This window comes from Lycorma delicatula, chromosome 7 (assembly GCF_047948215.1).
Source record: "Lycorma delicatula isolate Av1 chromosome 7, ASM4794821v1, whole genome shotgun sequence".
Classification (NCBI taxonomy): Eukaryota; Metazoa; Arthropoda; class Insecta; order Hemiptera; family Fulgoridae; genus Lycorma; species Lycorma delicatula.
Genome location: NC_134461.1, coordinates 96947059 through 96963505, shown reverse-complemented (window position 1 = coordinate 96963505; position 16447 = coordinate 96947059). Strand labels below are relative to the sequence as shown.

At 29.0% G+C, this 16447-nt stretch overlaps 1 protein-coding gene across 1 annotated transcript in view; it reads right to left on the bottom strand.

The window, feature by feature from the left end:
* Chd64 (transgelin calponin-3) overlaps nt 1-16447 on the bottom strand; it is a 127590-nt gene that overhangs the window by 4337 nt on the left and 106806 nt on the right. The window contains exon 3 of the mRNA XM_075370431.1: nt 7285-7489. Coding sequence (XP_075226546.1) covers nt 7285-7489 — 205 coding nt within the window. The remainder of the gene's footprint in view (nt 1-7284; nt 7490-16447) is intronic.

The following is a 16447-nucleotide window of genomic DNA, read 5'->3' as shown; positions in this document are numbered from 1 at the left end:
TTGATTTTTTCTGTAACTCATTGTCCCAAGCCAATCATGAAAAATTAGACTTGTCATCCAGGCCTTTTTATTAAAATAGTAGTGAACAGGTAAATTCTAACCCACTTAAAACATCGTGGTTTACCTGCTTTACCGATAAAAAGAAGTTGAAATTTGTCATTGCCAAATGTATTTGTGCTACACAGCACAGTAATTTGATCCACTGGTTTTTTGAGTAAGAAACATGATGTTTGTAATAGAGAGACCTATCTGATGTAGCACAATAAAACGGGCCTGTTTCATCTGTTTTATAGATGTCATCGGGTGAATATTTCATTATTATTTCAGGAAGTTTAGAACTCTTCCATGATTTGCCACTGTCAGTATTGGCACTTGCCTTTTCACTGCGAGCTTTTTAAATTTTATTTCATGTCTCCATTTCCAACGCGACACCAACCATTTGTTGCTTTGAAATCACAGTGTCACAATTTTTTGCAAGCTCTTCTGCTTTTTGCTTAAGCTTAGGACCACTGAGACTTTTACTTCTTGACTAGAAACGGTAGAAAACCATTCATTTAAACTTTCTCAATGAACGGGTCCTTTCCTTCACGTTTTCTTTTTTTGAAGAGTTTCTTCTTGCTGTAAAATCCAAGCTATTGTAGTTTTTGATGCTTCCAGTAGTTATGCAAGTTTACGCTGACCAGTGTTTGGTGGATAACTTTTTATTTTGTCCAGCAAAGCAATTCTTTCTGCCAATGTCATGCGGAATGGCGACGAATTGGATAAATTATGAACACTAACTTTTAACTAAACTAACACTTCAAAGTAGAAAGATAAAAGTGATTACAAAATAAATTATTAATTAAAGTAAAAAAAATAAGCAAAAGTGATTAAAAATAATTACGGAAAACTATTTAACTATAACGACACCACCATACACAATGAAGAAAATAAAAACAGTTGCTTCATCATAACTGCATGATGTCATCTGTGTCATCACGCAATGTGAACTGTGCAGACCAGTGATAGAAGTTACCTCCCTCAATAAAATATTCAACTACAGTCAAAAGATTTAAATCGCTAATAAAATTGTGATATTTTAGAAAGAAAGAAACGGAGGATCTAGTGGGCCTTTTAAGCGGCATTTTGGACTGTTAAACCAGCATAATTTTACATGAATTATACCAATATGTTTCTGTTTTAACAAAAATGCCCCAATAAAACAGCTGCCCTGAATAACCGGTGGTCCTAATAACCGGAATTTACTGAATATGAAGTTGGATTTGAACCGGTGTGTGCATGCTTTCGGATCTCACACGTTCTCTCTTATACTACATAACCACTTGTTTGATATGAAACAAAATTAATATATAAACTAATATAAAATGCTGATGTGCGACACCACAAAAAATGTGATGCAATGTGGTGTCCACCACAATGCAATTGTGTAACTGTCCACTTTATTAAAGTATTGGAGGATCGTATCTCACTTTCAAATGAAATAAGTTTAAATTAAGTGCAGCAAAAAATGTGTATATGTAATTTAATAGGATACAAGGAAGTCATGTGATGTCCACGTCAGATTTTTTTTGTATGTAAAATTAAAGAAATAAGGAGAATCCTAAAATCAATTATGTTAAATTTATAAAGATTCAATTCATATTAGTGTATTATGTGTTTGAATGTAGTATTTGAAGTATAAATGATCCCCTCATTGTTACTGTGCGTCCCTTTGATGGTTTGGATTGATTTTAACATTCTAAGATTATAACTATTATTGTGCTTTGCTTTTACTTTTAGTTATAATAAGTAAATGATGCTAGTTGTCTAATTGATCATAGGAAGTAGTGGTAGTTGTGCTGTATTAAGCAAGAAGTGTAAAAAAAACTATAGAACTTGGAATGAAATTCCTTACAAAATTAGGTGTGTGGGAAGATAAAACAACTTTTAAAAAATCACTGAAGCAGAACTGAACTGATGGATTGTGTGGGAAACTATTAGACAATACCTTGGCAGCTAACTATAAAGAGATTAAAATCTTACTGGATATTTACCCACTGTGGTTTAAAGTGGTTAGCATTGCGGCTTTTAGAACTGCTGGTCTTAGGTTCAATTCTTGTTGTGTGTTTTACATATTTTCTTTTACCTATTATTTTATCCATTTACCGTCGTTATTAAGTATATGTAAAAACATTAAAGATTGTAGTAAGATAATTTCTTAGATTTTAAATAATTCATTCAGTTTGTTTGTAACTTCTTGGTTCAAGTAACAATTAAGAAAATTAATTCACTGAAAAATTTAAATAAGTTTGCTAGCTTTCACACATAAAGATCAACAGAATTTGTAGTACATGAATTAATTAATATACAATTTGAAATGTTTTTTATTATTCAGCGAGATCTTATCTCCTTCATATGTGGGCCCATGTAAACCAATGAGATCTTGACTTCAGTCGCTCTACAATTTGTATATTATTTCTTCTAAAATACAATATGGAAGCAAGAACAGAAACACCAAAAACTCCTTCCAGAAAACCAAAACATATAATAATATTATCTTTTATATAAAGTAATGAAACAAAGGTAATTAATAACAATAATAAAATAAGTATCATACAATAAGACATTTTAAAAAATTGAAAGCTCAACAAAAACAGAGATTTGACTTAAATGAACTAATTCATTAGTTGATACTTGCTGATAATTTGATACTTTTATTATATACATATAAAAAAAAATTATTAAAAACAAATAGGTTAAACTTGGATATAATAATATTAATTAAAAAAAAGTTGTAACGTTTTAAATCTGAAAGATAGAAATAAAGTTTAAACTTTAAATGTTAATATTAAACCATTCTTTTTACAAACTGCTCAGTTCCTAAGTAGTTTCACACATTTATTGGTTTAATGTATTGTGGAATACATTTAGGCCATTAGAATGTTTGTTATAAGTGAAAAATACAATTCAAAATTGTAACTGAAAATGAGGCAAGGTATCAAAATGGGTTGTAAAATGCTGAAAACCATTATCACAATTATTGAAATAGAGACATCAAAGGTTAACTGTGATAATAGAAAAAGCGAGTAGTAGTTTATTATTACATATATATACATATTGTAACAAGACCGGTGCAACGGACCTGAGTAATGGATTCCTACAATTTGAGAAGAATGTACTAGAAAATATAACAATGGGAGGATTCCAGAAAGGAGCTAAAAGAAACCCTTTTAGTGAAGATAACAGGTCAGTTTAACAATTGTCCTTTGTAATACTGCCCACTGACACACCTAAACAGTTGTTGTACCACGAAAAGAGTTACTGGACCTGGTAGGAATTTCATGGCAATATGTAAGGGTGGATGATAATTCTCACGCTTCGAATTGGGTCTGGTCCAGCAAGTAAAGAGGATAGAGTATAAATACTCTGGGAAGACCAGTTGAGATAAGTCTACGAGAGAGTGCACAGAGACAGTATTGCAAGTTGCAATACTCTCACTTCAAACTTGCATGTAACTCCTCACTTAGAACTCTATCTTATCTTATCTTAGAGTTCTAAGTGAGGAGTTACATGCAAGAGTATTCTGCAAGGAGATCAGTGAAGGAGCGAATTTCTAGTGCAGGTTAAACATGATTAAGATGACATCATGAATAATTATAGAATATGAAAACAATAAGTGATTCGGTGTGTTACTGTTAGACTACAAGTGAAAGAGATAATGTAGTAAATTTCATAAACTGTTAGGGTAGTTTTGTTTGTGAAGAGCAAAGGTATCTGCAGTGAAAGAACTTTATATGTGCTTATCTATTGTACTATTGTTATTAATACAAGACTAGTGGTTAAAAGTGTTAAGACTAGTGGTCATGCTAATGTCATTTGACAATGGGTGTGAACTATATTTAACTACCTGTAAATAAATCCTGATGATTACTTTAATTCTGTTTTGTATGTTATCACTGTTTATTGTTATTGACATTTATTATTATTATTATTGTGATTGCTATGATTGTTTGCCATTGTTATTATTATTCTGATTATAACTGTGAGTTGTTTATTATTTTTATTATTAATTTGTCTTATTTTATTTATGTTTTATAAACCAATAAATTGTAATTATATGAACATTTTTCAATTGTCAATCTCTCAATATCTTGATTGAGCTGCGAACTTGCAACAATACATATACGAGGTGCGACAATAAAGTAATGAGACTGATATGAGAAAAAATGTTGCTTATCGTTTTAGTCATGTTTAGTGTTGTCTCTTTAAAGTAGTTCCCCTCTGATTGCACGCACTTATGGCAGTGCTTCTGTTGATGGTAACATTTCTGGAACTCATCATCTATAATATCCTCCAAGACCCTCGTCACAGCTTTTTGGACATCTTGTGTTGTTTGAAAATGGTGTCCCTTGACCGCCATTTTGAAAAAAGTCGCATGGAGCGATATCTGGTGAATAAGGTGGCTGTGGTAGTACTGAAATTTGTTTTGAGGTTAAAAATTGCTGTATTGACAGAGCAGTATGGGATGGCGCATTATTGTGATGTAGAATTCAATTATCAGCAATGTTGGCACGAACACGAAGAACATGTTTACAAAGTCTTTCTAAAATTTCTTTGTATAAATATTGGTTAACTGTTTATCCAGGAGGCACCCACTCTTTATGAACAATTCCCTTGGAATCGAAGAAGCACACAAGCATGCATTTCACTTTTGACTTTGACATGCAAGCTTTTTTTGGTTTGGGTGATCCCTTTGAGCACCATTGCGAACTTTGGCGTTTTGTCTCTGGATCGTATTGAAAAAACCAACCTTCATCACCAGTGATAACACAGCTCAACAAATCTGGATTGATTTCCGTTTGCTCTAACAGATCGGCTGCCACATTTTTCCATGTTTCTCGCTGTTGTGTGAGATTTTTGGGGACCATTTTTGCACAAATCTTTCTCATACCAAGATCTTCAGTTAATATTAGACGAACCGTTTCTCTATTGATGTTGAGTTCTTCTGCAATCATTTTCACGGATAATCTTCGATCAGATCGTACAATTTCACACACCCTGGTCAAGTTGACATCTGTCCGTGAGGTTAATGGTCGTCCACTGTGGTCTTCATCTTCAGGATTCGTTCTGCCTTCACTAAAAATTTTATGCCACCGAAAAACTTGAGCTCTTGCTTGACATAACCTCCTCTTCAAAAGGTTTTTGAAGCTTACCATAAGTTGTCGTCGTGTTTTCACCAAATTTAACACAAAAAGAAATACCGTTATGCAGTATTTTGCGGTTTCATTTCTGTGACGAGAGACACAAACACATGTTTACCTTATTACAACACAACTCACGACTGAGCAGTTGCATCAATGTGCCACTTGGACTAGAAGTAGCTTATAGACCAAGGTCAAAGATGGTGTGTCTACGCAAGCTGCAGGGTTGCCACATCTTGCAAAGAAAAATCATTCTCGTTACTTTATTGTCGCACCTCGTATATCAAAGACAAAAGTATAACACAGTTTCCCACCAACAGTACAAAATTTAATAATGCTTCTTACTTTATGCTTATTGTTTTTCCATTGTAAGAGGGCTTTCGAGGATTTCCCTCATCGTCAATTAATAAAAATTTTTAAAAATCATTGTTAATGTATGATTTTAAAAAAGTCTTTATTAACCGATGATGAGGGAAATCCTCGAAAGCCCTATTACAATGGAAAAACAATAAGCATAAACTAAGAAGCATTATTAAATTCTGTACTGTTGGTTGAAAATTGTTATACTTTTGTCTTTGACATAATTGATACAGCGGGGAATATAGACAAATACAATAACAGAAAAAAATTAATTTTGATAATATATATATAGCAATAACATTTCTCCGTAGGTAAAAATTCCACCAAAGTTTTCAGAAATTAGTTATAAACAAATCCTTATTAGAGATTCTTTGAATTTTACAAAATATAAATATCTTACAAATACATTTTGCACAATTTCAATTCCGTGTACAGTTTTATTATGCTATGGATTCAGAAGAAGAATAACACATTTCATTATAAAATATTCAAAAATCACACTATTTACTATGAACATTGGCATGAAGCTAATTTTTAACAATGTTCCTTTTCTACTACACCTCATATCTCAGCTCATTTCTGAGAATATTAGTTTTGCATAATTTTTATTAGTTAAAATAAATCTTAAAATCTGTCTTATTATATTCAAAGATGAAAAATATTTTTTTCATCCATATGTTTTTGCATTTCTCAAGATATTTTGAAGTAATCTGACAAATAGCATATTAATTTATTTGGTAAATGTGTTTATGAATGATTTATTACCAGAACTCATCCCATTTACTTTTATTGAATGCTATTTATTTTTTGATTGATTAATATGATATTCTTAATATCTCCAGATATCTGACATAGCTTCTTGATTCAGGGGCAGTCATTGAAAACTGTTGTATCCCTTGTTCATGAAATGATGATAATACACTGACCTGGGCATAGATTGCCAGGTCACTGTATGTTGTTCTTTAGAACATAACTGTATCAAACTGTTACATAATATAACTGGTTTGGGCTAGTCCCAAACTATTATCTATTCCCCTGGAAAGGCTAGCACTAACCATCTGATCCACTCTGGCACACAATTTGTGTTATAATTATAATATTGTTATGTAAAAAAATTACTTTATTTACAGTTTATCATGAATAAATTTTCAATGATATTTTAAATAAATCCTTGCATTTTTAAGGGACTACAATCATTCTTTTTTCTAATTACAATTTTGAACTGTTAAATTAAAGGTATATGTATCTATCAATGTATATAAATTGTTGTAAGTGAAATTGTGCCTATTGTTCACATGTTTAGAAAAGGTTGGTTACCGTAATATTTTATAGGTCAGAATTGGAATTATGTTTTTTTAAAGTTTGCAAAATGAATGTCTCTGATGAAATAATTGTAAACAGAAAATTAATGTAAAGTTAGATAATTTTTTAATTATTTTATTTGATAATACAGGGTAGGATGAAATTTAAAAATTTACTTGTTAATAAAATAACTATCATCACTTATTGGTAATTTAAATCTTTATGGAAATTAATTCAACTGTTATTGAAAAAGATGCCTTCTATACAGCTGCGTATTTCATGCATTAGTAGGGGCAGTTTATTAAATTGTGCATCCAATACAGCAGATCCCACTGTTATGATATATCAGTAGAGAACTGCTAGTTAGATAGTCCCCCTCAGTTAAGTATATAAGCTATCAGATTCTCTAATTAATAATAATAAAAAAAAACTATGAACTGACCTTTCTGCCGAGCGACTGAAGACAAATAACAACAGAGTTAAGGTTCACTCTTTCCCATAAATCAACTGTTTGGAATGTTTCCTGTGTTGGTACACCCATGGCTCGTGCTACTTCAAGGAAATTATTAATATTTTCCATACATTTAAATGCCATTTTACTCTCATTGATTTTCTTTACTGAACCTGGCTTCATTTCATTTACCAACCTGTAATAAAAAAATAATTTATAAAAAATATTCTTTTATGTATGTGTAATCATAAAAATAATAGTACACTAAAAAAATTAAAAATGAAGTTAACCACCTGAAATTAGCTAGCTCATTTATAAAACTGTAACTCAATATATACATACTCAATATATATATATATATATATATATATATATATATATATATATATATGTGTGTGTGTGTGTGTGTGTGTGTGTGTAATATGCACAAGCATGCATACATATTACACACACACACACACATGTAGATAAGACTGTAGGGCGTGAATAATTCATAAACACCATTAGTTGACGTGTAAAGTTTTCTTGAACTAATTTACTGTCATGTCGGTAAATTTCCACAGAGTTATGCTATTCAGCAACCCAGTTAAGGTTCCATTTTGTAATTACTACTTTTTATAATATTTTCCTTGAAATTTTTTTATTAATGCTTTATCATCTAACAAATCCAATCGAGTTAGTCATAATTAAAATATTTTTAAAAATCTTCATTACAGTTTGCTTTATATTAACAAGACATTGTTTTCTGTAATAATCACATTTGATGCACAATACTTATGGTTAAATAATATACCTGACTTTTTTATATATCTTACAAAAGAGAATACAATAAACATATGCAATCTTTTTCTTTCTCTAAATTTTTTATATTATTTTTCCAGCTACAAAAATAAAAATCTTTTAATTTATAATAATAATTTAACAACAAATATTAGAAATATTAATTTTATACACAAAGAAAAGAGATAAAGGAACTTAAACCAATAACAAAACCATTTTGCAACAATATTACTGTGGCAAAATAATAGAGTTTATATCTCCAAATGACAATCACATTTGTCAATAGCATAATCAGTTTTAAACGACCTGATGGTTGTATAAAAGAAAGAGTGAGAAAGGAAGAAAATGTTGAACATTCAGCGAGATTTTCCTGCATAGTCCTAAAAAATCTGCAGTGAATTAGCAATCCTGGTGATGACAGTGTGGAAGGTTTAAAGGAAGTGCTTAGGTATTCGTCCATACTGTTTATAGCTATTGCAGGCTTTGAAGCCTACTACTGATTATACTGTGCAAAATGCTGACTATACTTCACAACAAAATGCTATAACCTGAAGTTATATTATAACTTTCTTATTCTTACTGTGTTTAGTGACGAGTCAACATTTCATCTTAGTGGAAAAGTTAACACACATAATGTCTGTTTCTAGGGGGTAAGAACATCCCCACTAACTCTTACAATGTATGATTACGTTATAAGACAATCTATTTACTTACACTTAACATCTTATCTACTTACAAACACATACATGCATACAGTAAAATAAGAACTAAAAACCAGCTACAGAATTTATTACTTTTTATTTTAGTGTTTAGTGTGCATGTATAAATATAATAAACTTATGAAATAAATATAACAGGTCTTGGCAAGCAACATACAGAAGAATGTAGTTTGCTTTGAATTAAACTATACGTGTATTGCTATAAAAATGTAATATTAAAATTCTAAAATGTTAAAAGTGTTTGCATTTGAAATTCCTGAAATATTTTAAATAGTAAAAACTTTTGCAACAACTTCTAATATTAATGTTAATAATCTATTTTAAAATTTTAGGTCTTGCTGTAAAAAAAAATTGTAATTAAAAAATTTTTTTATTTATGTAAAATAATAGTCATTTAATAGAGATGTGTAACTTATTAACTTTGCACAATTTGCAATTATTATTCTGTACCATTGATTTCAGTTCCATGACTAAAACTGCATAAAAATTATAATTTTAATTCCTCTACTGAATAGAGGTAACATAAATAATCTGCTGTTTCTCAATAAAATAGATGTATATTAAATTTGTTGCTTTAGACAAGTGTAACAATCTTGACTAATACATATAAAGCATCTATTCTATAATTGAATCTAGAACTGATCACTGAACATGTCCGCATTTGATAGTGCCATATCTGCATTTTGATGGACCTGGAACTGAACTGCGTGGAAAAGTATATTTGGCTAAGTGAAAAAGGCAATGGGAAATAAATTTACTTTTCCAATTTTTTTGTTAACATGGGACTTGGGATGCTTGTTACCTTAAAAATGGCTGTTAATTTCAGGAATAATTTATATTTTACATCAGGTTGCTTATAACCATATCAGTTGTGCTGTGTATTATGATGTGGTTTTTAAAATTTGACCATTTCAATACTTTTTCCATTCTTTTCTATTTTGTGTTAATCTTTTAATTTTAATGCTTACTACATCCTCCAACTTTAATTATTTTCTCTATGAATCTTAATTCTTGTTTCCTCTTGTAATTTGTACTTACTGTGCCTCAATCTGTGGCCAAATTAATAGTAATACAAATTTTATACACACTTTATGTTTTATATTTTATTTTGTATTTTTAAAGTATGTTGACTTTAATTTTGCTATTTGAACTACATTAATATTCTAAGCCATGTCAGTTACATACTTGGTAACATAAAACAGTACATGCTTGTGAATGTGTGTGTGTGTGTGTGTGTGTGCATGTTCAATCTTATTTGCTTATTACATTATGATTCATGCATAACATCTGTTGCATAAATATATTGACATCAGTGATATTAAACAGTGATCAATAATTTAAAAAGTTATATAATATCATTACTTCATTATAAAACAACACAACTTTAATAACATCACTTTATAAAATGTTAAATGTGTGCTTAATTAGATTAAATAGTTGATATGATGTGACTATAAATTAATTAAAATAAAAGTACTAAATTTTGTGTACAGTTTATCAAATATAGAGTAAAATGAAATGAAGAAAGAGATAAGTTTTTACCTTTTATGTCAGACAATTTATTAACATTTGTTTAACAGTTCCATTTATAAAGTTACAAAATTATAAAAATAGAATTACATTATTTTATAATTTTATAGAAGAAAAATGATTGTACGTGTTTTCCCACAACATACAGATGCCAATTCTAATAAGTAAAGGAGAAAAGATATTTTTTTTAATAAAATTTGAAATGTTAAAAAAAAGTTTAAATTAGTTTACTTTTTTTGTAGACGTTGCTCCAAATTAAAAACAAACAACTCACCAACACTCTTATTAACCCCTAATTTAGGGTTGACTTCAAAGTTGAAATTTAAAAAAAGAATTGAAAATTACTTACTTACTTTTTTGTACATATTTTGAAGCTGTTTTTCCTTTTTTTAAGTTTATTGTATAATTTTTTATTTTATTTTATTTTTATCTGAAATATCGAAGTCCAAACATAACAAACCATTGCTTATATGAAAAAAGGGTGTTCACAAGAAAATATAAAAGTCAAGAAATCTAGCCTTAATAGGAAAACTAAGCAGAGGAATGGCATTAACTAACCATTATTATTTTACCTAACCTAACATTTTACAGTAATTTTTAAAAAATTTAATGTTTAATTTTTAAAACATTAGAATGGCTTTGGACCATTTATTGTTATTCTACTACAATATAGTGGTAAGTAATAAATATGATAAAAAAAAACACAAAACACTTTCGTGGTTGTTTATGTAGCTGTATAATTTTTTTTTCAAATAATTTTCATTGATATTATCAAAAAGAAATCTAGAGTTGGATGATCAAAATAAAGATAGAATCTTTACCTCCACAAAATTAAGATAGAATCATCAAAATCAGTGCACTTGGTCTTGAATAGGACTTGATCACATATAAAAAAATTCAAAATAGTTCAAATTGAGAATCTTCAAAAATTCAAAAATTTTTTGAATCAGTTAAAAAGAAAATCATTAAAAAATGTTTTTATTAATTTCATGATTTTCCCTATTCATTTATTCTATCTGGTAACTATAGGCCTATGCCCAATTAAATTTATTTTACTTCTATTTTTATGATTCAAAATGAATTTTTGTATGTGTGAAAAAATACTAAAAACCTAATTGGGATTCAAGACCAAAGTATTGTGGCTGAAAGGTGGAGATTCGACCACAACACCATGAGGATTGTCGTAATAGTGCCATACTTATAAAAAAATAATTACAAGCTCTTTTATATTATATATATACTCCTTTTGAGCTAATTTGAATCTAACTTTTTTAAATGAAAAAATAGTAATATATAGTATGTGTTATTAATTTATATTAAATTATAATTAATGAGGTTTAGAATTATTTAACTCTTTGATATCGCCATGTAAGCTTGTATGTGGGATATGGAAATGGAATTTTGTAGTGTATGAAAAATGCCATGCCTGACCGGGATTTGAACCCAGGACTTCCAGATGAAAGGCCAAGATGTTACCACTCATGCCACAAAGGCCGTGCGATTATATACACTCATATAATAGGATATGGAAGTAAAGTTTGCTTTAATTTTTTCATGTCAGAGCTACTACTATACAAGCTGATGGCGATGCAGCTAGTAAATGTCCAATGTTTTATGCCTAAAAGTTCAAAGTAAAATTATTATTTGGTATAGATTTTGTGGGGCTACCAGCATTTTAATGCTTATTAGATTAGTCAAGGGTTTGTGAAAAAAAAAGTTAAGGTAAATTTTCCCAGTTTGTTAACGGACTGGCTTTAGGATTATTTATTCAGTAATTAATACTTGCTAACTCACCTGGTGAAAATCTGAAACTAAATTTTTGGTTTAGAAAACCAGCTTTAAAATTATCGTTATGTAAAAATACATTAAAATCTTTTAATACAATTGTTTCATTCATAATTGAATAAATTTTTAAAGTAGAATAAATTAAACAGACAACTAGTATGTGTATGTACATCTGGACTAGACGCAGTTTTGCCTTGAACGTACTATCGTTTTGTTGGATAGTAATATCCAACAATTGAAAAGAATAAGAAAAGGATGAAATCTAACCATCAAAGAATTAATTATAGTTCACAGAAGTTTGACAACATTGGGTGTAGTTAATATAAAGCATTGACATTTTTATCAATCAGTATCACTTAAAAAAATATATATATATTTTCTATCAATCGGGGAACAGAACTAATGTATTTCTGATTTAGTATGAAATTTTTCATCCATATATTGTGGTATACTAATTATCTTGTAATTATTTTTTTTAAATTCACTTATAATTTTTTTTACATATAAATTATCACTTTATATTCAATAAGCATTTTAAGTAATAATGACCTTGAACCAAGGTTAGATTCTTTAGTAAAGGGTATTCTCTATCAGTGCAGACTACTCAAAGACAATAAACAGAATATTACTTATTATATAGCCTATTCACAATATAGTAACAAAGACCGAGTATCAAGTAACTAAGCTAAAAAATAATAATCCATTATATATCATCAATATCTACAACAAATTCAAAAACAAAGAACAACATATTTTCTATAATACTAATTTGAGAGAAAAAGTGGTAAAAATGTTTAATTTGTTTTGTTTTTATAAGTGAAGTCACACTACTGCAAATTATTACTTGTGTAAAAATAGAATTTTTGCCATGGAGATATAAATCTATTTTATTTACAGTTCTCTGGTTTTTAAATCTTATTTTAAGTAAGAGTATACAATAATATAAAGGTAATATTAATACATACAACTTATAGGTAAATTAATAAACATAATTCTATTTATTTTTTTCTACAACCAGTTTTCCAACTGCCGGCTCTGGGTGTGTGCGTGTGTATAGGAAAATGCAATTACTGCTACCGGCTTGCCAGGTAAGTGCATATGAAGTGCAATTTAAATGTAAATTTACCGGTAAAAATGTAGTAATATTTTATAGTTATATTCTATATTTATTTTTGATAAAAGGGCATAAATGATATTAAAAGTTATAAAGGCACGAATTACCGGTTACGAAAAACAACGTCGCTCGGTGATGCTGACAATAGTTGCGTAAAAAAATATGGTTAAAAGCAAACTACCGAAAGGTAAAATATTTCGACCTGATATCGTCGTTCGAGCACAAGAAAGTGGATGTATAAATAATGAATTAGTACTGGACTGGATTACATTTGTCTGGGAGCATCGACCAGACATGTACTACACCATGTATTTATGATATGATGTCATACATTTTTGAACCTCTATATATTTGCGTAAACCGACCACTTAAAACCAAACTCTATAAACATTTCACAAACCGGATGGTCAACACTACACGAGAGACTACATCATCTCGTAAAATTAAGAAACTGTTTATGATATAGATTTGTGAGTGGATTAATACGGTTTGGTCAGAAATACCGAATTATTTGAATACAAAATCGTTCAAGCAATGCATTTTGAACGCTATCGATGGAAGTGAGGATAATTATTTGTGGTTAAGTAATTACGAAAATAATTGCAATTCTACGGATGACGGAAACTCGAGCACTGATGGTAGTAATTAAGGTAAAGAGCAACTATAATTTCTATGCTTTTAATTTAATATTTGATTAAAGACTGATTTACTGATATTATGCAAATGACAAATGTTATTATGCGTTCAATTTTCTATGGTGATATTGTTAATAAAATGCAAAAATCTGATATCGACACCACATAACTTGTTTGTACGCCAATTAAATTACATATAATTTTTTTTTTTAAATGGAAAGTACATAAAATTTTATTTCATTAATAACTTCTGATATTTTTCATATCTTTTTTTTTATTGTTATTATTAAATTATTATTTATCGTAATTTTTTTGCAATCGGAGGTTAATAATTGTTAATAAATCTATCTATTTAAATTTTAAAAAAAAACCTAATGTTTTTGGATTTTGGACACTTTTGGCCCAGTCGATTGAAATCAAAAGGGGAGATGCACGAATAGATGTTACAACAGTCTTAAATCCAAACCTACGACTTATCGTTTTTGAGTTATGCGAGATACATACGTACGTACAGACGTCACGCTGAAACTAGTCAAATAAATTCAGGAATGGTCAAAATGGATATTCCCGTTGAAATTTGAAAACGGAAATTTTTCGCGATCACAATACTTCCTTTACTTCGTACAAGGAAGTAATAAAATAACAATATTTAAAAAAATTGTTAAACCTGGATGCACGTCTTGCATGGAGCATGTAGTACATTGTTGTTTTGGATACGGTAGTATCAATTACTACTACTAGAGAACGTCATAGGTCAAACTGAAAAAGAATTGGTTAGTGGTAGACAGATGTTAATAATTTGTAGTCGGTGATGTGTGGTGTGCTGATTGTGCGTGATTTACGTTATCAATATTACTTTTAAAATTGATAATGAGTAATAGTGTAATAGTAAAGTTTAACAATTTAATCAACTCCTGATATTAGTTGTAATTAAGTGCTGCTAAGATTAAACTTTTTGTCAGATCAATCAAATCTAAATCAAAAAAGAAAGTATTAATTGAAGTTGTTTCATTCACATAATTAACGGTGAGCAAAAGTAATATTTTATTTCTTTTATAATTTGAAGCTTTTTAACCACATTTGTTGTTAAAAGTTATTTAGTAGAGGAAAATTTTTATTATGTCTTGCAAGCGAGATAAAGATGTATCGGATTACATTCGTATAAAGCATACGCTCTACATGATATTTTACGTTTTTGAGTCTATTTATTTATACTTAAAATCATGATCTATCCACATAAAAAAACTCGTTAAAGTTGATTTCACAATAAGACTCGAAGTTTACCATTAGCAATATAAATCTAATTAAAATATGTTTAATAAATTATTTGGTTTGTTAGCTATTTTAATATAAAATAATACTATTATAACCATAATGTAAAGGTTATGAGAAAATGATCGAACTGACGTGTTTGTGTATAGAAGAACTAATCGATTGTCGTAATTTTTTAAACCATTAAATTTTTAATTTAAGTCGCGTTTTAATTTACAATCTTCATTAACCATTCATATTTCACCCGATAATTAACACGATCTAAAAATTTCTTTCTAGAGTATAACGAAATAAGTAATAATTATTGAACCACTAAATAATTAGTCCATTAATTACGTCGTAATAAAAAAATATATACATTTATTACATTCAATAATGAAATTTTGCACACGGTAAGGACAAGTTATTTATTTATTATTTTCTTTATTAATACTTTTTAAGTAATATGGTATAATGTAGACACGCACAGCAGACAAAGCAAGGTCTGGTCTGCTTATAGTAAAGGAATGTTCGCTCGTTTGACAACTAAGAAAAGCCGACTGCTTCGCCTACTGGTATTCTTTCTCCTTGACCAGATTATTATTGCTGATGCAGAAGGCTGTAAAGCGAAGATCATTGTTCTAGCTTTGTACTGGTTACTGACGTACAGTAATATCTTTTATTTAAACAGTTTTATTCGTTTACCCATCATAATATATTATTTTATTTACTTATGCAATATCTTACTTTCAGTTCTAATAATAATATTTTATTTTATGTAACTCGTTAAAAACTATTATAACTAACAATTAATGTTAAAAACATTAATTGTCATTGTTATGTTTTACATTTTATAATCATTGATTCATTTTTATATAATAGAAGTATTGGAAAAAACTCATTTATATAAATTGTTTAATTTTTTTTTCTTCTAAATGTAAATCATAAAAAATTAACAGAGGAGCACTAAAATTCCAAAAAGTCAAGTAAAGCTATAGATTCTACCCATGTGCCCGTAATATAATCAAACAACTTTAAAAAAATGATAAATTTTTTTCACAAATACCACAAAATTTTTACATTGTGTAATAAAGAATTAAAATGTGATGAAGAGCTTTTGGGATTTTATCTTTCCTCGACGATTTTGTCCATACATTTTTGTTTGGGCGTAGGCGGGAGGAATATTGCAGTATTCACTTCCTGATAAAGTAATTCTTTTTCTTTACCACTTCTGTTGTGTTTGAAATTAATCTAAACAAAATGTTACAGCGCGAAATTGGGTTATTAAATCTTACCGTTACTGACAGGCTTCTGCATGTATCTTTAAGTCTTTTGATACG